The sequence below is a fragment of the Centrocercus urophasianus genome, unplaced genomic scaffold (assembly GCF_019232065.1).
Source record: "Centrocercus urophasianus isolate 14NV4802_14NV808 unplaced genomic scaffold, USGS_Curo_1.0 seq_25, whole genome shotgun sequence".
Lineage (NCBI taxonomy): Eukaryota > Metazoa > Chordata > Aves > Galliformes > Phasianidae > Centrocercus > Centrocercus urophasianus.
This window is the reverse complement of record NW_024884811.1, coordinates 14,594,119-14,621,854: the sequence shown is the minus strand read 5'-3', so window position 1 is coordinate 14,621,854 and position 27,736 is coordinate 14,594,119. Positions and strand designations below refer to the sequence as shown.

General features: G+C 39.6%; 1 protein-coding gene across 6 annotated transcripts; it reads right to left on the bottom strand.

The window, feature by feature from the left end:
- Positions 1–2,695: 2,695 nt before the first annotated feature.
- Positions 2,696–27,736, bottom strand: DAB2 (DAB adaptor protein 2). 6 transcript variants are annotated; one of them, XM_042825881.1, is made up of 16 exons: positions 27,549–27,736; positions 20,566–20,690; positions 15,145–15,317; positions 13,951–14,090; positions 13,093–13,191; positions 12,837–12,968; positions 10,784–10,870; positions 10,547–10,570; positions 10,236–10,283; positions 10,003–10,065; positions 8,359–8,994; positions 7,398–7,551; positions 6,367–6,882; positions 5,721–5,812; positions 4,913–4,977; positions 2,696–4,156 (listed from the first exon to the last, which is right to left on the bottom strand). In XM_042825881.1, the coding sequence occupies exons 3-15, from the start codon at positions 15,239–15,241 to the stop codon at positions 4,918–4,920; spliced, it is 2,148 nt and encodes a 715-aa protein (XP_042681815.1). In that variant the 5' UTR covers positions 15,242–15,317; positions 20,566–20,690; positions 27,549–27,736; the 3' UTR covers positions 2,696–4,156; positions 4,913–4,917. The 6 variants fall into 6 exon arrangements, with proteins under 6 accessions (XP_042681815.1, XP_042681817.1, XP_042681814.1 ...); XM_042825883.1 differs by having other exon boundaries at positions 15,145–15,267; XM_042825880.1 differs by lacking the exon at positions 20,566–20,690.

Genomic DNA, 27,736 nt, shown 5'->3' with positions numbered 1-27,736 from the left:
CTTCATTTTAGTGCCCAACTTCACACACTATGAAACTCCTGACTCTCAGTAAGTGAAAAGCTATCACGTTATAGAAAAACGTGTCTCTTGACACTTAGACTGTACATACCAAAGCACTGTAGGATGACTTATCAATTTTGAAAACCAAGGCCAATAATTTTGGGTGACTGTATCTTCACAGGTAGCAATGCTGCACAGCAGAAGAATGATGAGATACTGAAGCCTAGCTTGCCTGGGTTACTCTTTGTAATTTACTTCAGTTTTGGCTTTTCATTCTGAGTATCCATCCACTCCAAGGTAGCTCTCCCTCTGCACCTTTCCAAGTAAATGCTGCTGTCTCTGTACTACAGTGGGGCTCCTGCACCCACCCGATCAGCAGACAAGCACTTCTCAGTGTGATGGAGCTTCTGTTGCATACAGTGCATTGCCCTCTATTGTAATGATGCCCTTTCCTTGTATAAACACAGCAGGAGACAAAACAAACGTAACCTGATCCCAAAAACCTGAGAAAGCTGCATTTTGGACAAGGAAGATACACCAGCCCCTTCAACTTTCAAGTGCTATTTATTATACGTTCAGGTTACATATGAAGTAAGCTGTTACTGAGATACTGAATTGACATATGTATGTTTCTAACCATTGAATTTTCAATAGCTCAGTAATTGCAGGGCTGTTTGACAACCTGTTTTACCTGCCTCTGATGCCTCAGAATTTCCACTGTCACTATACTAGTGTAAACAAATATACTAGTAGTAAACACTTCCAGTAGTAAACACTGCAGCTGCTGCAGTGCTGCCTATATCACACAGTCCCACTACCCTACCTATTGCCCTAAACAACTCTTTCCCCAGAAGCCTGTTGACCCTAAGCTAGGGCCTACAGTAAACTGATCCTTGGCTGAGGATGTTACTTTTAACATCTTTGCGATCCTCAAGTAGAACACTGGAAGAATAAAGTACTGACATTCCTTCTTCTCTTCCTACTAATAGAGAAGAGCAATACTTTTTTTGTTTCAAAACCTTTTCAAGTCTCTATCACCAAAGCCCAACTCCAAGCCAGCTCTCCAGAAGATCATTCTTATTCAGAAGTTTGTTGAAACCCAGACCTAAGAATTTAAGATACCATGTCTTGTGCACAACCCCAAGACAGAAATAACTCAAAATAACCTGCTGTTTAGCAGTTAAATATTACTTAAGTATTTGAACTCAAACTTTATAATCTATTCTAAGAATATTTTACATTATGATGCACAATTGAGAAATTTACTTCTATTTTTGTTCCCCCTTTTTCTTTTTTGGAGGGGTGGAATAAGGCAGAGTTTTTTGTTGTTGTCGTTTTTTTTCCTGTCCAACACTTGATTTTATGCAGCAATAATCCAATCTGATGAGTCCCATTTGCATAAAACTCATTTGTTGAGCAAGAATATGAGACACAGATGCTTGTAATATTGTAGTTTCTTCATTAGCTTCAGCTAGTGCTATATATACACCAACACAGATGACTGTTCTTTAAGACAGAAAGCAAGTCAGAATAAACAGCTATTTAAGCTCAGTTAGCCAACCAACAAGCATCTTCAGCTAGTCTCTAAGAGGTCCTTCTAACAGCAATCAGTGATCAACAACATGTAAAGTTTTCGGAGCAGGTTTGGAGGAGGCCTCAAGGATCCTCAGAAGGCCAGAGCATTTCTCCTATGAAAAAATGCAGAGGGAGCTGGTCTTGTTCAGTCTGGAGAAGAGAAGGCTACAGGGATAACTCTTTTCAGCCTTCCAGTATTTAAATGGAGCTTATAAACAGAAAGGAAACCAACTTTTTACATGGTCCGACAGTAACAGTAAAAGGGAGAATGGCTTTAAATCTAAAATAAATGAGATTTATGTTAGGTGAAAATTCCTTATACAGAGGGTGGTGAAGCACTGAAACAGACTGTCCAGAGAGCAATGGATGCCCCATCCCCAGAGGTGTTTAAGACCAGGCTGCATGAGGCCCTGGGCAGCCTGATCTAGTGGATGGCAACCCTACCCACAGCAGGTCCCTTACAACCCAAGCTATTTTATAATTTACTGATCTTGTCAGCTTTTGTCAAGCCCCAGCATCACAGGGCTATTAATTTTAGCCTGAAAAGCTTCTAAGTGATTATTTGCTGATTTCAAGTGTATAGTGTATTTAAAAGAGTAGCCCTTCACTTAAGCACTAAACAACAGAATTTTTTAAGGTTTAGATTAGATAGTATCCCCAGATACTAAATCACATCTCCTTGCAGCCAAAAGTGATTCTTGGAATGCCTATACTTCAATATGGAAATGAAAAATGAACTTCCTTCCAAATAAGCATTTTTCAAGCTACTAATCAATGCCAGTAACAACGGATTTAAGTAAGCAAGAACTTATTCTAAATTATTCAGAAAAAAATTAAGGCTGACAGCCACCTAAGACAGAAAATTTCCCATTTATTTATTCTTGTTGGCTATCCACATTACTAGCAGGAAACACTTAAGTCAGCTGAGAATTTAATGAGGAACAATTCACGTTGAACAGGCCTGAGACACAATATGCTACAGAAAGACTTAAGAGAATGCTGTCAAACAGCTATGTTAGGAACCTGTGAAACAAACAATTCTTAGCCAGCACCAAAAATCATAGAATCAATTGTATCAAAAGACTGAGTTATAAGGATAAAACCAACAGCCACACAGATGTTTCTTTGCTATGAGAGTTGCTTGTTTTTAATGTCATTAGGTAACATCACTTGAGATACTACAGTTTTATATAGCAGTGTAATATCCAGAAGTTTCTACATTTCCAGTTTGAGACAAATATTTAAATTCATAGCTTTTTTTGCATTACAGAAAGTGCAAGAAAGGTTTATATAATTGCATGACCTGCTGAATTGAGTACTAAGGCTGTCTTCAAGTTGATTTTCTTAGATCTCCAGTTCAGCAACTGCTTAGGCATTTGATTTATACTATTTCAAGTTTATACTTAGTATTAACAGAAAAAAACAAAAAAACAAAAAAACAACAACCACTCAGATATCAGCTATCCCCATTGACAAAGTGTTACAACTAGTTGTAACATCAGACTGATTTCTGATTTAAAGGTCTGTTAGTAAAGAGGTTTTTTTTTTTTTTTTTTTTTTTTTGGAAAGGCACTGTTTAAGAGATTATGCCTCACATTAATGACACAGAGATGGTATATCTGTTCACAAGGAATCAAGGCATAGAATAAAGCAATGATTGTCTTTTTACTTTCTAACACACTGGAATAATGTTGTACTACATCATGTCTGACCTATCTGCTTGTTCCATTTGTCTGCCAAGCCACCTTGATAAAGAAAGGTAATCTTCATAGATTTCCCCCCCTCAAATAGCCATATTAGCACCAATACAACAGTTAGTGTCCATGAATACCTCAATGTCCTTCAAGAAATGTTTCAGCTTATTTGATCCTGCAGTAGAACCCTATTGCTCAGGACCCCAGCAGCTCTGTTGAAGACCCTACGGTTAGTCCCTTTATTATATGTTTATGGCAGAATGCTACTTTTACCATTAGTTAATGGAACAAGTGTATTGGATATGTTCCCCCTCCCCCCAACCCCCAGTTTCATACAATCTTTATGGCTTAGAGACCAAGTCATATGTTCATTCATCATTTAGAAGCATGTAATATCCACATAACTTTACAACTGGCTGATATTGTCTAAACATACATCAACTGACCTAGTTGTTTAAAGTGTGGAGCAGCCACTAATTCAATTCCCTTATGTTAAGGCAGCATTTCTTCCCTAGGTACATTTAATTCCCATGTTTCAGGACAGTAAGTGCTACAATAAAGAGAAATTGAGGTGACTGCATTGTATAAAACACGTGACTTAGTGTTGCTAAGCTCTTCCACAAACAACTGCAAAGCCTAAAGTAAAATTAACATCCACCAATTTGATTTTGGGTCTTCAAGGTTGAGTGTAAGTTTCCATTCGCCCTGAATTACTATCTTCACAGCATGTTCTTCAGTGTTTATGCTTCAATCCACCTGGACATTTTTTAGATGACACATCATGGAACGATAGCAAGAGTGGCAGACAAAAATGAAAAAAGTAGAAATTGGATGTTGAAAAGAGGTCCAGTTATTCCATTTCTCCTTTCCTGTTTATGCCTAGTATACTGAAAAGAATTTAAGGTTAGAATGACTTGAAGTTATAGCTTCATAGTTTAAACTAGCTTATAGATACTAAGGGCAAATTTAAAGCAATAGCAGTACTCTTCTTCTGTTAAAAGACAGACAGTACTTCATTGGAAGATTTGAGAAATGTGTATATATGGCACTTAGGGATGTAGTATAGTGGGCTGACATTTAGACTAGATTATCTTAGAGATGTTTTCTAACCTTACTGATGCCATGATTTAAATTAGCAAATCTTTCCTCTGCCACACATCTGACAATTCATGCTCTTTAGTCAGTGATAAGAGAGCATGAGTTAATTTGTTTCCCATGACATAACAGCTCTTAGCTTGTTATCACTTTAATTCACCTAGGTTATAATCCAATAAAACTTCAGATACTACACTTCAGAGAGCTGCATTGGGCTTTCTGCTAACACTCTCCTGTAAACATGCCCCACAGACGTGGCATACTCATTAACTTTCCTCAAGGAAAGGAAATAGACATCTATTATGACTTTGAGATTTAAGACCATGGAGAAACAGGATCTTTATTGTTAAGAAAGTGACACTAGTTAGACCTAGGCAGACAGCATGTACAACTCTAAGCAGAGGTCCTTAGAAGAATGCTTCTAGAGTACAGCAAGCAATACTTCAGAGGAGCAATAAAGTTAAGCCAGTGTAGCTGATTCATGAAAACTGCTGGCAAAGAGCTAGTTGAAAAGAATTTAAAGTTTGCCTAAATAGAGTAAATATTACCTGGTCTATGCAAAAGGGTTGCCAGAAGGACCACCAAATGGGCCAGAATGTTGCTTCTGAGATTCCTGCCAAGAAAAGTAATAAATTATTAGTCATTAAAGGTTTTTCAGATTTTATTCTTCATGGTTATTTCAGCTGGTTTTGATTCCAAACTCCTTCTGGAAAGAATACTGAAGAGCACTGGCTAAGCAGGTATTAGATGCCTTGCTTTAAGGAACTTAAGGAGATCTAAAGCTGTGTTAGTACACATTAGTTTGGGTTAAGGTATCCTTTAGAAAAGCCATGTGGAACTGAGTTAGTGTATTCATGATGAAATCTGATTAGCCAAATGTCAGATGTTTGAAGTCAGCATTCTGGAGGTGATCCAGGTTTTTCCATCAGGGACTCCAAGTGTCATGTACCAAATGGAGTGAAGTGGATAGGCCACTTCCTTCCCCAGGAGGATACTGGACATGGGATCCTCCCATTTGTTCAGCAAACACTGCACAGTCAACACTGTCTGCTCTCCATAGAAGTCAGCATAGCTGTAGAAGTCTTCCACTTCACATCCATTACTTTACAGTCCTTTGTAGAAACTCCCCCCATATAGAAACAAAGTTGCAGAGGGGCTTCACAGCATGGGGCACTGGTTATGGACTTTAGCTAAATGGAATAAAGCTTCATTAGCCTTCTTTCGAGAAGGTTTTTTTGTTAGATCAGGTATGCAAGAAGTTTTATTCCATGGCCTCTAAAGCCACTGCACAAATATCACAAATATTTCTGTTGGTGGGGTGCAGTAATGGGCATAGAGAAAGCATCTGTTACTTACAGAGGAGACACTGAAAAGGTCTGGTTTAGGCTGACTTTCAAACAGGCCATCAATTGGTAGTGTGCTTTGTCTGGGAACAGGCTTCAGTGGTTCTAGGAGGAGGAGACACACTGCTATATCACTAAACAGCTTTTACGTGTACTAAGCCCTATCAGCACACTGACCTTAAACTCATCCAATTAGATGTTTAAAAACAAACAAAACAACAAACCAAAACAAACAAACAAAAATAGATTAAAAAAATTGAAAAAAGCATGCAAGTTGCTTTGCATGACCTCAGTTTTATCTCCTGCCTATTCATCAATACACATAAGCTATCTGGGCCTTCTAACACTGCACAGACCTAGTCTACCTCAGTCCAGCCTAGACACTAGATGCATCAGAGTTTGGCCACTAACAATGGTCTGTGTAATGCTATTAAGGGAAAAGGTCCTTCAATCCTCTTTTCAAGAGCTTTAAAGTAAATAAAACAATCAGTATAATCATAGCTGTGAGACAAGACATGATCAGCCATCATGTTACCTGAGTAGCTATTCAAATACAATAAAGATTTTACCATTCGTGGACAGCTTGCTAACTGTCACTGTGACCTGTACTATCTAGGTACTTTACTTAATAAAGCAATTGCTGAAAGCTCCGGAGGCACCTGAAAAACTTTGCTGCTCTCCTCTTCTTGCTGGTACTGCAGGTGGCTTTGTCAGCTGGAAATCTTTGAACATTTCTTTGACGTCCTTCATCTCTCTATCACCAAGTGGATCCAGAGCAATAAAAGCATCACTCTCTTTCTTGGATAACTCCTTCTGAGGTGCAGTTCTAGGTGGTGGCTGAGGTGGGCTTGTTGTTGACACAGAGGGCATTACAGACTGTGTCTGAGCAGGTAGTGTTGAAGGTGCAAACACACTACTCTGGAAGGGATTTACAGCACTGGATGGCTGTACCCATGGAGCAGACGGAACTTGTGCTGGCTGTACCCAGAGGCCAGAGGACTGAGATGCTGTTGGACCAAAAGATCCAGGCTGGCTCCAGCTTGGCACTGCTTGAGAGCCAAAAGTAAGTTGTTGAGTAAATCCTGGAGACTGGGTAGGCATCATAGACCCAGGAAAGACAGATGTGGCCTGGGTGAAGGCAGGCATCTCCGTATTCCATGGTGATGGCAAGCCACCTGTGGGGAATACGGTTGTTACACAGTGCTTCAGCAAAAATCAAGAATGAGTGTACCAATTCCACTGTTGATACCAGAAAGACATTCTTCATGTGCTGTTTGTAAAAATCTGTTGATTTACCATTAATATAATGCCACTGGGGTAAGGGAGCTGGTGAGAAAAGGGTTAGTATTTTTTCCTTTACTTCATATCAGTCCTTAAAGAACAGAATTGTGGTTGATAGTTACTTCTGTGTAAGTATTTACTAAGATCCTCCAGCAATAGTACTTTAGCATCTCAAGCTGTGATACACACATTAGCATCCCGGAACAACCTGGAGCTGTTGTCAAAGTTTAAGCAAAAGGTCCTGTTCTAGTTGAAGATGCAGAATTCAGGTCCCTAATTCACAGAATTTAATAGTTTATGACAGCACACGGATTAAGCACTGCATATGAAATAAAACGTAATTAGAACATCTGTGCTGGGTTTAAATTCAAGCTCTTATTCCAGTCTAAGATATTTGATGTGAACTAACCTAGGCCAGCCAATGGAGGGGCTGCGGCAGGGCTTGTTTTGAAGAGGTCCACTCGATTAGTTTGCACTGGTCCTGTCTGTACTGATGAGTTTAAGCCAAGGCTCTCTGTAGTTGGTGCAAAAAAGTCCGAGCTAAACAAGTCATTTGATGCAGTCTAGAAAGAAAAAAAGTTGTTGTGAAATGGCATGGCAGAATATAAACTAACATGATTAAGAAGTCTTAATCTGAAGCTACAAGCTGTTATTTTAGCTACAGCAGAGCATGAAGCTTTGCCGTATTTTAAAGGTACTCAGTATAAGTGATTCAAACTTCACCAGTTTATGCCTACTGATAAGTTTGGCATTCTATATAATATATAGTAGTTCCAGGTCAACAGCAGAAGAATAAGACAGAGTAACTGAATTACTTGTTACCATAACGAGAATCCTCTTCTCCTCACATACAAATATTCCTGCCCAGACTATAATGACCCCTGAAGTTATGTCAAGGTCATCAACTGAGTTCTGTATCGTTTGGCAGCAAGAGATTAACCCAGACACACCCCGTGTACGACTAGGAAATTTGGCAGGCACTGTGAAGACACATCGACTTCTGTAAACTACTATTGGTACCTCATTGTTAAGAAGCCACAGGCTGTGTGTTTCTATCATAGCTATCGTAACAGCTATTGGCATTGTACCTGGCATCAATATTTCAGCAGTATACTTACCAGACCTTTACAGAAGTACGGCAGCATTAAGGAAAAGAACACATGTTTAGTAATCATAGCTACTATAGAGCATTCATGAGAGTTAGGATTTACCACTGCTGCAGAGAGGTTAGAGTAAGCATGGCAGGTGGAAGAGAAACACTGTGAAACTCTTTAGTCATTTACACAGTATGAGGAAAGAAAAGCTTCCTTCACCCAGCTTCTCTAAGTAAGAGCATGCATATCACCATTAATTACTTGAACATTGTTCACCTTGACAGACCTCCTTCCTCTTCCTGGCTTGTTACTTTGTGGTGGTGGGCTAATTGTTATAGATTCATGTGACAAGAGCTGGATATTGCTTTCAGAATCCAGCTTTACTCCATTTTGCAGAGTTACTCCTTTGGAAGGATCTTCCACAAAGAGGTTTGATGGGGCTTTAAGAAAGCCATTCTGTTCTCTCTCTGGTACCCCATTTGGAGTTCTTGCTGTGGGTGGCTTACTGTCAAATGGCCACTGGCTTGTTAGTGCTTCTCGTTTGCCAACTCTATTAGATATCTGGTCAAACTGCTTACCAAAGTAGTCAACATCACCATTTGAAGCACCATTACCCACCGATGTCAAGGTACTCAGATTTTCCTTCTTCTGATCAGCAGATTTTAGAGAATCAAATGAAGGTGGTGTGGATTTGTCTGGCTGTGCAAAAGGATCATCACTGAAAGGATCTGGATTAGGTGTGGGAAAGAAGTTGAGATTGGTAGAGAAAGAACTTTCTGGCAAGAAGGGTGGCCGTGGCTTTGGTTGTGGAAGGGAAGGTGTGATGCCATTCAAGAAGAGATCCTCTTTTGTAAAAGTCTGTTTGGTCTCAATTTCTGAGTTAAGATCCACTAAGAGAATCTCTTTAGTTTCCTATTTGTTCAGAAAGAAAAGAAAGTTAGTTTTCTGTATCACCTACTGCAAAGTACACAAGCTTAAAGGAAAATTTATAGGACAATTCTGGTATCCAGCACATCATACTAATATGTATTCAATGTCATGCTGAAATCACACTAAGGTACCATTTTATAAGCCTGGTAGCTATAATCATATCTCAGCTACTCAGTTCAAAAAATTCATTGTTGAAAGCACCTGTTTCAAGATCCCTTTAGTTCAAGTGAACTTAATTTAATGGAAGTTTTAGTCATTAGCACTAATTATACCTAGGGATGTTTGATTCCAGTGACAGCATGGGTTTTAGTCCTTTGTTTTAACAATTGTGAAATCACATTGCCTTAGAGTGATTTCAAGTTGCAGCCTCAGCTTTGGAGTAAGATTAGAAAGCAGTCTGCCCGTGGAGAAGGTTAACACACTATCCACCAAAGCAGGTGGCAGAAGACCTAGTCAATAGCTCTGCTGACATCAATTGCAACACCGATTGTTGCATGACTACTAATAACTTTTTGTGCCAGAGCAAACTAATACAATTTTGAAGTCAATGAGTTTTTACAAGGTAAATGCATACTTCTGTAAAGTTAGGCCCTGTTTTATGGACCTAGCTTACATCTGTAGTACCTAGAAGTCCACTTGGAACTTATTGACTCATCTAAAAAATAAGTTTCAACTTTAAAGGTTGTTAACTGAGTTTCTATTTTTTTCCTACAGCACAGGCATATTCTGCTAGTACATATTTATAAGGCCTATAGCTAACAACATAGGAGTAAATAGTATTTCTGTCACACAGACTTCAGTGAATACTGTTGGATAAGAATATTAGCTAGTCTACTTAATATGCTCCCACTATCATATCTCTAAGTTTTTAATATATTGCTATGACTAGGAAAAGGCTTCTGTAAAACCAGAACAAAATACATATTACTACTCAGACAAAGTTTGCTCTCAAACATAGAAGTGAGATAAGTAAAGCTGGAGTCCACTTACTGTGGGACTGCTCACATCAGGAGGTGTTGACATATCCCCAAACAAGTCCATCTGGTCAACTCCCTTGAAGCCAAAAGTATTGAAAGAATTGTTGTCAGAGTTGTTGCAAAAGCAAATCCAAGTATTACACATATCTACTGAACATCTATAAAACTTGCATTTCCTGTATGACATGGGGATAGTCTGCTATGAACTTTAATGGCATCAGGATAAAGCTCTAAAATTTAACGTACCAGTTTCAGTTTGTTAGCTTGACCTGCAGATAGGGTCTCGCTACCATTCTGGAATAGATGGACAACAGTGTCAGTGTCAAGAATAACAAAAGCTGCCTTAAGCACTGAACTTACATACTTGAACAAGCAAATGTTATCAAAGAAAAAGTATGGGAGATCCCTATTATGAGTTCTGCGGACACATTTGTCTTCATTTCCAGTGTATTTGGGCATCTCATGATTCCACCATAATGCTAGAGCCATGAAGAAAGACAGAGCCAGTTCTATCAGCAGAATACCTGATCAAGTGAAGATGAGTTAGAGTGACTTACCTGAGTCTTATTTGCTTCTTCACTCTAAAGAAGAAAAAAAGCTTTTAGTATCTAAACATCAGGTAGATTATCCAAAGCAAGAGGCTTTAGTTAGCTTACCTCCTAAATCTAGTGATGAAACTGCTGGCACAACTGCCAGCCAGTAGTATCATGTCTCACAATGGTCTACAAGCCCAGCCAAAGCTAAAACAAACTTTATTTTATGCAAATTGCTGCAGCATCTGTAATTTTACTCGCCTTTTTCTTGTCTTCCTCTTCTTCCTTCTTCTTCATGTTATATATTAGTTGGAAGAGGTCCTTAAGATCAACAACTAGAGGCTCAGCCTGAAAAAGAACATATTTAGACTACAAATTACTTTGTTTTTAGCTTCAGTGGAAGTCCAGGAAACTGCAAGTCAAACTTTCCTATGTGATGCAATAGTACAGTTGAGATACTAGGAAAAGCAAGACTTCAAAGACTGCCTGGTCTCTTCATAAACTCTCTTATGCAGAGAGCTGGGGTGACGGCATACCATCAGCCCAGAACAGTTAACTCCCTGGGGAAAGTGACAGTGTCTATGTTAAACTTTTTTCCCCCCTAAAATTCACAATTTTGTAAGTACATGGCAAGTCCTAAACATTTCCTCAGAAATGTACAGGGCATTGAAGATCCGGTGTATTCATGAGATGATAACAACATACGTTCTCTCCGCTTTCTACCAACTCCAACAATGAAATTGGAGAATGCTTCTTTAGTATTATATTTATTTTAATGCAATCATTCAAGTGTGTGTGGAACAGATACCAGGTAACACTTAGAGGAGACATCTGCACCTGGATGGAAGTTCAGTGTGAATTAGAAAGATATTGCATTTTGTGAACAAGAATGGGTGGCTCTAAACAGAACGTTATCAAGAATATTTGGAGCAGTTGTTGAAGTGGTAGCAGTTTCAGCTATTAAGCTATACTGATTAGAAACTTTTGCTTGAAGCATATTGCAGCTGAGTCAGTATAAAGTCCTGATAAGTCAGAGACAAGTCCTCCTGCTCAGACACTACCTTTGGCTTGAGCAGAAAATCTGTTGAACTGGTCTCTTTGTTCATATGTGAGCATCCCTCTCTCCTAATCAAGTATTTCAGATATGCAATTGCAGGCAAAACCATTTCAAGTTATCACTTCGACAAAGAGTACAGCTACAGCAGTAGTCTAGATCTGCTGAACTGCTTATTACTCAGATGTGTTTATGTTTAAAAGCAACTAGCAGCTAAATAAAGAGCTCTCTATGGCTTGGCTAAGCTTACAGACTAGTAAGCTGCACCCCACGGTGTAAAGCCCAGAGAACAGACTCCACTTGATCATACAGAAAGCTTTTGTGCTTAATCTGCAATTCCAGTGAAGCAGATCAGAACAGGAGTCTGAAATAAAACAAGCCCAATGGTGAAACAGCTGTTACTAAAATTCTAACAGGGAGCTCCTCGCTCTCACCTGCACTGGGTCTGAAGCTGATAAGAGGTCCTACAGGAACGTAGGAAAGTATGTGTGTGAGGGAATATCTAGCACTGAAGTCTTGGCTGTTCAAGTGGTGACTATTTTAGACACGATCATCTAGCAGCTTATTGTGATAAATATTTAGCACATGTCCAGGTGTTTTAGGAAGCTGAATAATATTCAGTATTAATTCTAAGTAGCTTGTATCTAATACTGCTTATGCATAGTTTCTCTTCACAGAGACATACTCTGCACACTGAATTTCTGCAAGGTGGAAGCCCATTACAGAAAGAACTCTTCTCAGAAGAAACAACTCTAGGATAACCAATTGTACCTCTCATTTGTCCCAGAAATACTGCTGCAGTTGGGTAAGTTAGTTTTTACTGCTGCACAAGATAATGCATAATGAAAACTAGACTAGTGTAATACTGTTGTTCTCTTTCCTACTAATTGAGCAAACCTATCGATGTTCAACTCAAAAATATTCTTATTGACAGCAATATACTTCTGTACAGGAAAGCCCATAATAATGGCTCTGTTCATCTTACTAATGACTTCCATAGTGAATGAAACGTTAAGCAACAACAATAATAAGTAAAGCTACTTGAACACTTTTATTCTGGATGACAGAACTGAATAAAACCAAAGCCACTGATGATAGTCATTTTCTACCATCCTTCTTCAGGAAATATACCAATCCATCAGTACTGATGTTTCTTTACACCTCACAGAACTATCAATATGAAAGCCTTATCACACGTTTTACTAAGATTTTAGACGATACATTACTTAAAGAATGTGAAAAAAGGCCTATAATCAATACCTGCTGTGCTGTTTTTATGGCAAAAAACTGGTGCTGGCCTTCTCCTCCACAAATATAGCCAAAGGCACGATTATCTGTTACATCTCGAGCAATGAAAGATATTTTGGTTACTGGATGCTCATGCTCGATGACCTGGAATTAGAAAGAAATGAAGTTCATATTGGAAGATATCATTAATGGATTTAGTTTAGATTCATCTGACTCCAACTCATCACTTTATTTAAGAGTCAAAATAAGAGAATGAGTTATTTCTTACCCCAGTTTTTTCATCTATGATCTTGATACCAGAGAGGGAGATGTTCACCCAGATCCTTTGCTTGTGTTGACCCTGGGAACGAGCTGCTACTGCCATTCCCTGAATAAGATGAATATTGTAGTATTGATGAGACTTCCACATGATTGAGCTTTAGGTTGCTTCCTTAGCATTTCTCATGATCCCATAGCTGTGACAGTATTAGCACTAGTCTAGTTATTCCTAGGCAGTGTTTAAGCCACATTTCTCTTCCAGCATAACACATGAAGATTCATAGAGCATTTCAGAACTAAATTGTACTTCATTCATAAATTTTTAGGAGCTTAAAAGCTTTTATTTTTGTTCAAGGAACCAGTGAAGTAACAGCATCCTTACCAGGCCACCTCAGATTTACTCATGTAGCAGAAACTAATGTGAGGGTTCTGCTCTCCAGAAGATGTTATCTTCATTGCTGCAGGGTCACATTTACCCTTTGGTTTATCTGTATCTTTTAGTGCTACCATAGCTACAGAATAACAGCTTGGGCTTTGCAGTCTTACCCTAAAGAAGAAAAATCTCCCTCTTCCCCATCCAAAACCGAAGTTAATTACTTGTAATCAACTTAACACTTTGGAATCCAATACATGACTGATAACAAGAGATTCATCAACAGAGTGTTCCCAAGACAGAGAGCAACTGATTATATTTAAGACTACCAGTCTCCAAGCAATGAGTTCCAACTTCAAAAGCATCTTTCATGAAGCAATAAATATCATGCTATATATACCCACTAAGTAATATTTGAAACTTTGACAAAGTCATCTGATGCATCTTCTGAAGTCCAAGCAAATGTGTTGCTTGGATGCCAACTCAAAATCTTACCTTTAACTTCATCATTGAATCCTGACTCATTTTGTCTCCTCTTGCTTCTGGCACGTCATCAATGCCAATCAATTTAGCTTTGTATCTCACACCATCCCCTTTGAATCTGGTCAGGAGAGATTCATCTGTCTTTTCTGGCCCTAGAGACAGAAAGATTTGTTTTAGAAAAGAAATATTGTGGCTTCAGAAATATTATTTAAAATGTACTAATATGGTACGTTTTTGCTTTTAAAAACTGTCTGTTTATTATAATGGACTAACAACCATAGTCCTTCCAGTGGCATATGCTCTGCAAGGTAATTGATCCTGTAAGGTCATGCTGCTGTTACAGAATCTGTAAGATTCTATTCGGAGAGTTGGGTCTAACGCTTGATGTCTGGGGATTTCAGAACAATCCCAACAGACTTGTTTTCAGGTGATAGCCAACTAGATGTGAGAGCTAAGCACCACCTCTAAGCAAAACCAGTACTTCCTGTGGTGATACTGGGTGTTCAGTAGGACTTTCACACAATTGTGGTCTAATCAGAACTCTTCTTGGTCTCTAAGAACTTGCTAGTATCTATGCTGAAATTTTGTATCAGCACATTCATCTCTGTAAGAGGTACTAGTACTCACATCCTTGTAACCTCTTGATATTTTAGCTGCATTTGCTATTCCTGCTGTTCCCATTACTTCTCAGAACATCTTCATTTTCTTCTGCACGCTCCATACACTCAGTGTGTATGCTTTGAGTATGTATCTCTGTATGATATATATTTATGTAATCAAATCTGTCTAAAAACCTGTTGACTGACAATTATTCTCATGAATGGTGTTTTCTAGATTCTTTGGGGTAAAATCTGAATCTATATCTAGCATGTCATTCCATCTTTGGAGGGATAAGATTGAGTTCATGCTCCTGGATGGTCCTCAGCTGTTTAATCTCAGAATGCTTTCATTTCACTCAGCTTCCAATGACTTATTTGCTGATTCTGACAACTAGAACTGAAAGCCTTAGAAGAGCTAGAAACAGCTTTCTATCTAGAAGCCTATCTTCTGATTAGAGATATTTCACTAGTTTATTTACTCACTTTTCCAGCCAACTTGAAACCTCAGAGTTATGTCAACTATGCAGTGAAAGTGATCACAGCTTTAGGAAAATGCAAAAAATTAAGGAGACTGAGTAGAAGTGTTCAATGAGTAGATATTGCTTACCTTTCTTTTTTTCTTTCTTTGAAGGTTGTGTTTTTGGCGGAGCCTGGTGCTCTGGCTGGTTGTTTACAGTAGAAGTAGTTTCAGCTTCAGTAGACATGATGAGATGGCTGTCAGCTATGCTCGCTGTAGTTTGAAATCCAAGTAACAATCAGTAGGCAGGCATAATATTTTACCTTAAAGAAGAAATGCTCCCATTAGACCTGTTAGTCCTGTTTTGTTCTGCCGAATTACTGAAACAGGACTCGTGACTAGAAGTGTCATCTTCACCTGTTCATCTCAGGCTGCTCCTCAGAGAGCATGAAGTTATGGCAACTAGGTGATGACCCCTTCCCCCCAATAATACCCAATCAGTATATCATACTGACATACATCTGCAGGCTGTGCTTGCAACCTGTAGCTTCTGAACTTCTAAAACTATTTATTTAGAACCTTAGAGATTTGCTGTACTCTTCACTGCAACCATCACCTCTGTAGGGCAGGAGACCATTCAAGAAATATTTGCTAGGACCTGTTTTTAACACTCATAAATATATCAACAGAACAGTTAAAAAAAAAAAAAAAAAGCTATTAGATCTTATTCATGTTCCCATAATAGTCAATGTCTGAAGTTTCAACACTCAAGAAGTGAAAGCCAATGAATTCTCTAGGCTGCAAGACTGTTTCAGAAGAAAGGCAAAACCAGAAGACCACCACACTTGCCTAAAGAGTAATCAAGCAACCTGTTTTACTTCCCCCCTTCCCACAAAAAACTCCAGAAGTTAAGCCACACTAGTCCACTGTTTCTCTCAAATCTGCACCATGATACCTTTCTAGCCTCAGAGAGGAAACTCATAATACATATGAATATGCAAAATATGCACCATCACCAGCAGTCACCATGTTTTGTTCCCAAACAACAGGAATACTGAGTAACATTTAACAAATAAAGGCACGTGTACTTCTGAAGATCATCTATCCCCAGACAGAAAGGTATGGACATTCATACCTGCTACAAAAATTGCTCTGAGTATCAGATATGGTAATGATTTCAGATAGTGTGAATTTTAGGTGACAAGTGAAGCCAAAACAGTGTTTAGATAATTAAATTGCTGGGCTGCCTTTCACTACTACTAATTTCCTCTATTTCTAATGAGGTAGCCACAGACCAAGCCACCTTTTAATCAGCACTCCATTTGAGATATTCTATGTCCCCAGACAACTGCTGGAAGAGTTGCATACCTTCTGCTTTAAAAGCCTGCAATTCTCAATGGCTTATTCACCACTAGCCTTATTTTAGCTAATGCTTTACCCATTACTAAGAAGTTACTTTAAGAATTTTGTTTTCACTCCTACCTTTCTCCTCTTTCCTCAATTTGTTAAGTCAATAACTATGAACTGACTCATCCAGCCTGCAACTAGCAGAGCCATGGATGTCAATGCTTAACCGATTCTTAACCTAGAAAAAACACAAATGCCTAGATCTTTAGAAGAAGAAAAAAAAAAAGTCACCCTGAAGGCCTTCATTTCCATTTAGACAGAAGGGCCACCATTAGTCAACTATCTGCTAAGAGAAGCAAAGTTAAATCTATCTGCTTATCAGATGGTTTCAGAGTTGCATTTATCCTTGCTCAAGTATAGCAGCTAAGATAATACTGCTAATTTGAGAAAAATCTCTGGCAGCTCTATCTGTTCTCTTCTGTAAGGAACTTACTTGGTCACAGGTAGGTAATCCTTGAGTCAAGAGAACAGGTGGTGTAAAAAATTCAAGTGTTATTGAGTAAAAATACATGATATAGGAAGAGCCAATATTTCAAGTCATGACTTAGGAAAGCAATGTTGTTATTGTGTGCCCATTCTGACAAAGGACAAACTATTGCACTAAAACAGTTATTTTGCACAGTGTTTGCAGAACTACTAAAAGGTGCCAATCAGAAAACCACCAAAAAAAAAAAAAAAAACCCAAAACAAAAAAAACCCAAAACCCACATTAATCAAGTGAAATAAAGCCAAATGAATCCCATTTATGTCCAGGCCAGCATTTACTTCTGATGGTAGAGTAACAGTTGAAGATGGTCTTTATATTACAGAGTAAGTAGCATTTGGTAATGGTCCTTTCCCTAGGTTTATCAAGTCCTTTAGAAAGAGAGGAAGAAAGATGATTAAGTTGATGTCATTATTCAACCACTCATCCTCACCTGGTATGTTACAATTTGGAGAACAGAAGGAAAGAGCTTGGAGAAGAACAGCTAACACACACTGTCAAGGAGATGGGTCACAGCCTTAGGACTTACTGCCCAGTATGGTACTAGATAGAAGAAACAGCAACCTCAAGGTACCAAGTCCTTGCTGTCAGTGATCCTACTTGACCAGTTTAGTCCAGGATATATACAGCCAAAGACCGAAGTATGATGAAGAGTCAACTGCAACTTAATTTCCTATGAAGGAACAAACATGCACAAACAGGATCTCACTAAAATGGTAGAACTCCACAAGGGCAGTTCTCATCTTCAGGCTCTAATTATGCATCTGTTGTTAGCTATCTGTCTCCAGCCTACAGAAACAAGACCACTGAGTTGCACAAAGATGTACAGCACAAAGACCTGAGGTGGAAGAAAATGGGCAGGAACACACACAAGTATGAGATCTTCCACAGAAAGAACAGGATGAGTTGCAAGTGCTCAGCCACTCCGTGCTAACAACTCAGTTTGAGAAGATTAGTGAGACCTTTCTGGCCAGATCACAGAGAAAAATGTCTCTCAACTGAGGTCTGACACAGTTCATCTCACCTGATATTACAGTACATGACAGTTATGTATCATACACTTAGATAACTGTCTTTGTGAAATGCTACCTCTGGAGCAAGGAAATTAGCCACTAAATTAAGAATGCATGGATAGACAAGTGCAGGCTCATACAAATTCACATTTTAAATAACTACTCAACCATTAAGTTATAGAATTAGTACTAAGTCCCCTTGAGCTTTATTTAAAAAAAAAAAAAAAAAAAAAAAAAAAAAATCACTGAAGGGGAACAACAGTAAATAGCTTGAACTAGCAGTAATCTAATTTGTTTTTGGTAGAAGAGTCACAACACCACTAAATTTTGATTCTATGCTTTAGACCAAAGTTAAAGCTGTATTCAACCACAAGGTCTTTTTCACACTTGAACTTGTCTTATCATAGTGGACAGCGCTGGTGAAGTCTGCATAGTGTTTATATGCACTTGTACATGTGCAGGAAGCTAATGTTAAAATAATTTTTCTGTTCTTGCTCAGAGGCTTCTTTTGCTCAGTCCCTTAGCATTCCCTTACTCAGGCTGCAGGAGTAAGGCAACAAAATCCTACAGCACCTCAATTCCTACAGCACCTACCTCCATAAAGAAAGCCAACCAGCAATGCAAGTAAGTTAAAAATACAAGTGCTTTCATGCAAGGACAGTCATGCCTACAGTTCTACAAGGCTTTTCACACAGAGGGTGCTGACAAACTGGAACAGGCTGCCCAAGGAGGTTGTGGATGCCCCATCCCTGGAGGTATTCAAGGCCAGGCTGGATGTGGCTCTGGGCAGCCTGGTCTGGTGGTTGGCGACCCTGCACATAGCAGCAGGTTTAAACTAGATGATCTTTGTGGTCCTTTTCAACCCAGGCCATTCTTTGATTCAGTGATAATGAAAACCTCAGGAGCTAGTCTGCAGATTGCTAAGTGATGTCTTGAAATTTCCATGTAGATACATCTGTTGCTATCACCACAGTCTGATTACCTGCTCTGCTATTATAATCTGCATCAGAAGGTATGATATTTTTTTCAATTCACTCTAAAAGAAATTCTAAAACTTCTTCCTGTTGGTACCTAACACCTTTCCTGTAGGGATTATTCCTGAATAGTACTGATCACACTTTAAGGAATGACTATTTCAGGCCCTGTATGCATAGATAACAGCTTATACCTCAAGGCCTATCTCAATCCAGGAAACTCTTGATTCAAATACTATACTTGATTTCCCACAGATCCACTCTGAGAAAAACCAGTCTTGGGACTTGAGTTATATCGTGTTCTTCAAGAAACTTCCTACATGAGATAGTGACAAAGCATCCTTGAAACATCTTGTTTTTAGCAATAATTGAAGCACATTCCAAACAGTTTTGTTATGGCAGCATCTCTTAAGGAAAAGTAAATGTTATTTAACTGTTCCTCTTACTTGAGCAGTGCAACATGGTATCTATCCTCCATGGTATGGAATTATTCTTCTTGCGTAAGGACTTGAGAAACTTCATTATTCTTACAGGCTGTTGTGGGATTTAAAAACTAGAAAATCTTCTCCTAACATACAAGTTGTTTGCTCTTTGTTTTCCTCCCCCCCAATACAAAAAGATAATTCCCTTAATATCAATAAAAACACATCTGAGCAGAAGAGCAGTGCAAAAGTCAGAGCTAAGACATAAATTGACCATCTGTTGAGCAGTCTAATACTCCTGACAGCCTGTGTTCCTTTTTTGTGCCTTGATACTACAAGTACATAACTCAGATTTAAGAGTTATTGCATGTAAATACTAACCTCAAATGAAAATCTCAGGCCAGGAGAGGATAAAAGTAGCTTTTATTGCCAAGTACAACATTGCTTGTAGGAAGGAAGTAGTAACTGGAAGCACAGCAGTAGTTCAAGTGCTAAACATACCTTCTCAAGGCATGTTTCCCCCTCGCCTGCATTGTGAAGAGTCAGCCAGGTTCTTCTGGTTAGAAGGTTGTATCAGAATCTGTACAACACAGCTTGAGAAATATCTTGGCTTGAGTTCTTGTCAGAAAGGCTGTTTTTAGAAGAATGGTAACCAAGAGATGGTAACCAAGCGATCTACTTGAGTAACCATGCTACAAGATCTCAGTTCTGTAGACTGAGACAGATTAGTGGCCAACAGCAATCCAACGACTAGCAAGAGTCAAAGTGCTAAAGCCAGATACTTTAACCAGTAGTGAACAGTTTTAACTTGCAGGATTCTGCCAGCTTAGCAGTACATTTATGTAAGGCCCTGTATCACTGACATTCACATCTAACTGCTTCTTAGTGTGCAAATGACTACCTGAGTTTCTCTTAGTTCCTGTTACAATGGTAGCGTCCTAAATGGCTCTGAAAAGCACTAAGTATGCATAAATAAATTTTTTTAAAAAGCATGATATTCAGATATTTCTATGATTCTGATTAAAAAAATAAATTTAAATGTTTTGTTTCTTTACTAGAGCAAAAATTGTCCTAGAATCTGACAGTATATGTAACATGAATAAACCTCCTGCAACATGACACAAGATTTTGTCTTAGATGGAAAATTCCAACTGCTTGCACTGAGGAAAACACTACAATCATTATTACATCTCCTCTACTAAACAGTCACATTAGTCTGCTAGGAATTACTGTAAAAATTGGGTAATATAATGGAAAGGTATTAGCCTTACCTATGTATAAAATTATGTCCAGTATTCACTGTTCACACTAACAAATAAAAAGTATCTTCTTGATGATAAGTGGTAGAAAAGAGTTCATAGACAGCCTGGGAACTGTTCTCCAACTCATACCGTGTCTGGAACACAAGAACAGTATAACGTACCAGAAAGTTGACTAAATACAAGCTCTTACACTGCCAAGTCTAACCCAAGACCCTGTGATTAGTCTTGTAAGAGACAGTGTTGGTCCACTCTGCTGAACAAATGACATTGTCAGTCATTCACACAATCAGCAAGGTCTATATTAGTAATGACCCCATTACAAATAATAGTTTCTCCTACAACTCCTTGATAGCAAGGCTAAAGCCATTGTTCTCATCTTCCCAAATTAAATTTTTTTTAAAAAAAGATTCTCTTCTGTTAGGCTATAGGTAATTAGAAGTCTACATTGTAGGTAACAGATCATTTGTGGGGTCAGTGCCTCAGTTAAATCACACTTGATCTGTTGGAGAGAATATTTCCAGGTTAACAGGATTTTACTCAGGGAGCTGCCCCCACTTCTCTGCAACTTTCTATAAGCCCTCAGTAGTATTCTGTCCCCTCACCTAAAAGATGATGTATCGATACTTTTCAGAGGTTATAAGACAGCTCTATGCCAAAGGCTTCCTCTGCCAATAGAGGTACCCTTTAGGGTCAAGCATGCTGTAGAACAGGTCTCAAGGTCTAACTGCCTTATTCATATATATTCAGAATGAGAAAAAGGGAAGAGTGAGTCAGAAGTGCAGTAATGGATACCTTATGGAATACCTTCTGCACGATCATGATTCCCTCGGGTTTCCACTGCAAAGAAGACAGATCTTGTTGCTTTAGTAAGCGGCATCAGCTTCAGATGTTGGCATTACCACAGCTGGTGCAGGACCATGCCTGCGAATCACCACCCAGGTACTTTACCATTTCAGTCTATTTACCAACTGCTATTTCATCACAAGAACAGAACAGTCTGTTCTCACTGTATCAGTGCACCAGCTTTCTCCAAACTGCTTATTTTTTAGCAAGAATGTAGAAATTCAAACTGAATTCCTGGAAGTGTTTGCTGCACACCTCTGACACTGGAATTACAGCAAAGTGAACATCACCATCACCAAGCTAGAACTGAACAGGTCACTGCATACAACCAATACAGTTGAACCTTTCCTTTTTGTCATAGTGCTGCAGTTGTAAGCACAGCATTACTGATGAGATGATCAGCAGCTTCTCAGCCCAGCCATTATGGTAGTTCTAGTTTGAACTTTTCCTCCACTTATCATAGGAATCAATATAGCTATTCCAAGTGTATTAGAACAGAGATCTCAGTGAAGCCACAGCAAGTTTAAACAAGCTGCACCTGGTTAAGAACTTAGCATTATATAAGTTAACAAGAGGTTATGAAAAAAGTCTCACTGTCTTTAGAAGTAAGTAGAGGTCAACATTTGTTATCTAGTTTGCTAAGATCTCACCTCAAAACAAGGGGAACTAGTACTGCCATAGTCAGTCTCATAGATAAGAACTTTCTTCAGTCAGAAACTCAAGTGCCTAACGGTATCATCCAGATACCTATCTATCTATCTGAATTTACAATTTATTCTAGAAATAGAGTTTTAAAACAAATCTTTGTAGCAGCCCTTCCAACATCTGCATTCAGCATATCATCCTCTTAGTTAATTCTGCAAACTAAAAAACCATCTCAGTTTTAGTACAAACAATACCAGCTTCTTAAGTCCAAATCCTTCTCTTAGAAAGCAACTGGTAGATAACCCAATGTTTTTTTTTTTTTTTTTTTTTTTGTTGTTGTTGTTGTTGTTGTTGTTGTTGTTGTTGTTGTTGAGACCTATTTGGCTAGTAGCATAGCCTTATTCTAGAAATATGTACTTATAGAAGGTTACCTGCTTACTCCTATAGTCCTCACAACAGTTTCCAAATGAAATTTCTTTACATCAGTCTTGCAGAAAGACAACATCCTTTCACACTTGAGAGGCTGCTCCTACATATCTGGCTCCCATATGGAAGCCCCTAAAGTCAGTGGCTCCTGAGTCTGAGTTCATCTGTTGTAGACATTGCTCAGGAGAACATCACCTACTCACAGGACAAGAAAAATCAGACTGTATGTCTGCAGTGTCTACCACTCAGTCTTCTGTCAGTACTGTTTGGCTGGACTCACTGAATGTATTAACAACTGCTTTGCTTCCAGGTTCTTTAATTAACTCAGCTAGGGTTTACTCAGATGCCAACTGGAGTTTGAGCTAAAGAACAACTCAAATACCTCACTTATAACCATGCTTCTAACTCTCTCACGCCTAGGAAGACTGTTTCTGATCTTCCTTCTAGTTTGTATAGCAAAAGACTCTTGCCAATAACTGTGCTTTTTACCCCCTTCCTCAGAGCAGGAACTTGACACATATTGAAGCTGTTATCATAGGTTATTTCAGCTGTATGCTGTTAACTGTCCAGTGCTGGCAGAGTTATCCCTCTTTGCAGTTTGGGTGTGTGCAAGCTGTACTGAGAGAGATTGCATATGTTCTACACTGAACTGTGTTCTCTACCTGATCACAAACACATCTCCATGAGAAACAGGATTTTTCCTGTACTGTTCTTGAGCTCACCCAGCTCAGCACTATATTGTCATTACCACATTGTCAGGTATTGTGGTCTGCTTATCCAGAAGGTGCTCACCTAGCCGATAATCCATGACCAGCCAGAAACCTGCCCTTAAAAATAAATCATCAGTATCTGAAGAGGTTTCCATGTAGCCACCATCTTCTGCCAGCCTTTGATTACATAGTTCAGTGCAGTAGTCACTAGTCACAAGACTCCTGTAACAGACACAAATTATGCTCTTGATCTGTCACTGGAAGACTGACGATCCTGCCTGCACTTCATGAAGACCAGCTCTCCTGCAGTGGTCTCATTCCTTCCACAGGGAACTTCACAACATTACTCCTAAATCCAGACTCTAGGAATCCCTATAAGACCCATTTAGCTTTCCATCCCTGAGGGTCTTGATATCAGATTACAGATGTGTCCCCGGCCCACCAGAGGAGAGCAAGGGAAAGCCTCCCATCCTCATCTAGAGTCTATCTTCTATTAGCAAGGCTAGTAGCTGTTTTCAAACAGATCTGCTATTCAAGCTTCTAAAAAAATCAGTTTTTTATTCATAGCAACATTTGTGCTCTTGTTTAAAGCACCAATTATCTTCTTTAGTGGAAGCACAGAAGTTAGCCTAAAGGATGGACAAAGGATGTAGTGTTCATCACACTTCAACCTGTGTGCTCCCTACTTGTCCTGTCTCTTCTTGGATTACAGTTTCAATCCTAAGCATTTTAGCTGTAAGAGAGACATACCACAGACTCCTTGTATGAGGAGATTGTGGCTATCTGATGCATCAGCATTAAGTGCTCCACATATTTTTCTAAAGAGTGCGATCCTCAAGAACACTGTTGTGAAGCCTTCTCAATGACAGGTTGAAGATCTAACCTAGTTGTTTGGTTCACAACATGATCCTCATAAGGTATTTTACTTCTCATCTAATTGCCTAAGAATGCAATATGAACTGACAAAACAGCAGGAAATTCAGCTCCAAGGCCAAAAGTCTGCCCTTAAGTGGCCCCAGAGTGTCTGAGCTTTGAGATTTAAGGCAACATGCACCAGCTATGAAACTTAGAAGCTTTTAAGGAAAATGTACACATGGATATAGTTGGGAGTGAAGGTCTTCAGGGCGTTTCAACCGAGGTGCTTCACTCTCAAGCATTCCATAGCACGTGCAAGGAACATCCTTCCAGTAAATGTGAAACTGGAATGATCTATGCCCACATCAACCCAGGCAACAGAGATAGACAGGAGACGATGCTTTGTTCAGTACTCAGCTGCTTAGCTTTATAAACAGCTTAATCCTGTTTGAACTGGTACATCTTGTTTATTCACTAGACCTGCCACTATACCTTATCCAGCTTCTTTATAACCCTGAGACCCTTGTACCCAGATACAGCCCCAAAACTGGGTTCCTAAAGTCAGTTTGTTTTGAAAGTTACACTGCTTTGACACTTCATTCTATTTGATCCTCCAAACACAACTTTGATTTTTTTTTTTTTTTTTTTTTTCCCCTACAGAGGCCAGGCTGAGGCAGGGGAGCAGTGGCTTATGCTTAGTTGTGTTACACAGAAGAAGCGTAAAACCCCTCAGATTTCCCTCCCCACCCCACACAGCAGGGGAAGAGTCTTATTTCTACTACTCGTCCCTGAATCTTCATCTAAGAGCTAAGTTTTTCCTCCAAAACCCTTGCAGATTACAAGGTATTTTCATGCTATCTCATCACTTTTGATGGAAAGTGGATAGCAAGCAGGATTTGGTTTACCAGTACTATTTCCAGAGTAAGATGTCTCTCTGATGTGGAATGTTTCCCTTTGTTGTCCTAGCAAATTCACACTTCGGAGTGCTTGATTTGTGAGAGATTTGATGTATGAAGTCCACAAGCCAGTGTGTATGAAGTCCACAACCCAGTCTCCCAAGAACTGGGTTAACCTAGTAAGTCACACAAGTACAATAGCAGTGTAAAGTTCATAAAGAGAGAAGACCATCAACAGGAGAAAGATCTGTGGGTCTGGCAACAATACTCAGTAATCACAGCATATTATGCACTTCTATTTACCTAACATCACAAGCAGTAGTTTTTATTTTAAACATCCTGTCTGAATAGCAGCTGTTTGTTTCCCCCCTATTCTGACACTAAGTACAGCTGTTTTCCCACAAATCTAAGAGCTTTTCTGGTATTTTTTTTTTTGCATATATCGTTCACATGTTTAAAGTGCTTTATTCCTATTTACTCAGGAAGCAAAGGTGCTAAGTAACTGTAGCATCTACTGGGCCATTCTATCCAGCAATTGAGTTATGCAGGAACTTTGTCAAGTCATGCTCTCTCACTGAGAAAGTAGGCTGTGTTCTGCAGATGTAAATAGAAACACAGCAGAAGGCACAAATTAGAATGGATAACCATTTCTACCTTCACAAGAGGAAAATGATGCCAGATTTTCACTTTTGTCCCATCCTTCCAAGTGATAATGCTGAGCACAACTGCTGATGCTCAGCCAATAGCTTTGCTTGAAGTAAGAGCACAATAGATGAGAAAGTGGCACAAGTCACAAGACCTGTGCCATAAAGCTCATCATTCTTCCATTCTTCTGTCTTCAGCAAGAAGCACAGAAGGCCCTACTAAATTCCCCACAGCAGAAGCATTTCATTTAAGACTCACAGTACCTAACATTCAACCCACTTTAGTTTGAGTTTTCCTGTACTCTCAGTCATGAGGTTTGCTAGTGAAGCTTCTGCTTTGATGGTTCACCGACATTCATTTAGAACTCACAACAGTTTTTCTCCTCCAAATGCAAACTTCAGTGAGTTTCTATTAACAGAAGCTTCTGCTTTAGACTTGACCACATCCTAAACTCATTCAGGGCATTTTGGAAGCCTAACTGTGCCCCAAGGGCCATTTGTGTTGGATGTGACTGCAGTGATTCTTTAAACAGGCATGCTCCTTCACTCCCTCAAAAATGCTCTTCTCAAGCGTTCATTTGGATTCTGATTTGCTCCTGTTTAGCCACCCAGTGTCTTACGCACCTCACCTGACACACTGTTAGTAGGCCTTCATAACAGCTTCTAACTGCATAACAGGTCACTATCAGACATCACATCAATTTTTTCAACTTATTAGTGCCTAATAAATCTTCACAACCAATTGGAATATATAGCTTTGTAAATAATTTAATCTGAATTGTCTACCTACAAAGGAGTTCCCACCCCTAAGCATATCAGTGCTCATTCCTGCATACTATGACCAAATCTTAAAGCCCACATGCTCTCAGACCCACTCTATTTTGGATAGAATTTTCATGGAAACTATGAAATACTCTGGGCAAAAATGTAAACTTCTAAGGCAAAGCAACTTAATTAAGATGAAGACGATTTCTCTCTAGTCCCTCTTCTACCCTCAACATCCTCCCACAACCCCAAATAAAGACCTTAACAAAGTAAAGTTAATCCTACCTTAACAATGGATTTACATGTTTCCCTAGCAAGAGCTCAAGCAACTAACCTCAACTCAGCAAAGAAGTAAAAGCTCTGCTCCAGGGAAGTTCAACTGCACTGATCTTACTGCTGGATCGCAGGCACTACTGTGGAACAGCACTCAAAGTGTCATCATGTGATGATCACTGGGGCTTAAAGCTTCACCAGCTGAGAAGTTAGTTTTCCTGACAAAAGTGTGTTCTCACGTCAGTTAGTCCTAGAAATCCTTGACTATATCCATTTACCACAAGTGGAAATACCATCCTAAGATTCACCAGAAGTCAGAGGGCTGCTCAGCAAGGATGCTCCATCTAAACTCAGAACAGAAAGCCTACCCCTGCTTTACTATATTCTAACCCTCCTCTGCTGACAGAAGATTCTTTCATCTCGGTGATGCATGCATATAAACACAAAGTTTCATATAATTTTCGCGTCCTCACCCGACAAACAGAAATAAAATCGCGTGTTTATTTTGCTTTCAGCTCCGGCTTCCTCAGGGAGCCGGCTCTGTTGCAGCTCGGGGCAGGATGCGGGCGGGTTCCATCGCACGGCACCCGAACAGCAGCGCGCTCCGCGGCCCCCAGCCCCCCCCACCCCGCGCCGCCTCCTCTTCTGTTGCGGCCAGAGTGCGGCCCGACGCCGCCGGCGCTGCAGGGAGACGCGGACGGCCCCGGTGGGAGCACTAGCTCCTCCGGCTTTGCCACCCCGCGGCAGGGGTCTGCCGGCCCCCGCAGCCCCACTATAAGCTCGCGCTGCCATGTTCTCTAAGAGGAAAGAGGCGAAAGAAAAGAGGAAAAAAAAAAAAAGACAAAAACAAAACAAAAAAATCGCCCTCCGTCTCTGGTTATAGCCCCTCCCAGAGGTTTGCAAAGAGCCGAGTCCTCTCTCGCAAAGCTGCTTACAGGCTAGATCCGTGCCGCTCCGTGCATGATCCGAGGAGAACCGCAGCTGGCAGCCTGACGGGGAGCGAGGGCCCGGTTAAATATTCAGTGGCACTCTCGCCTTCGGATTAGTTAGCCACTCACAGCGAGAGATATGGTTTTAATCAGATGCTGGCAGCTGAGCACTACCCAGGAATGTGCTATGATGT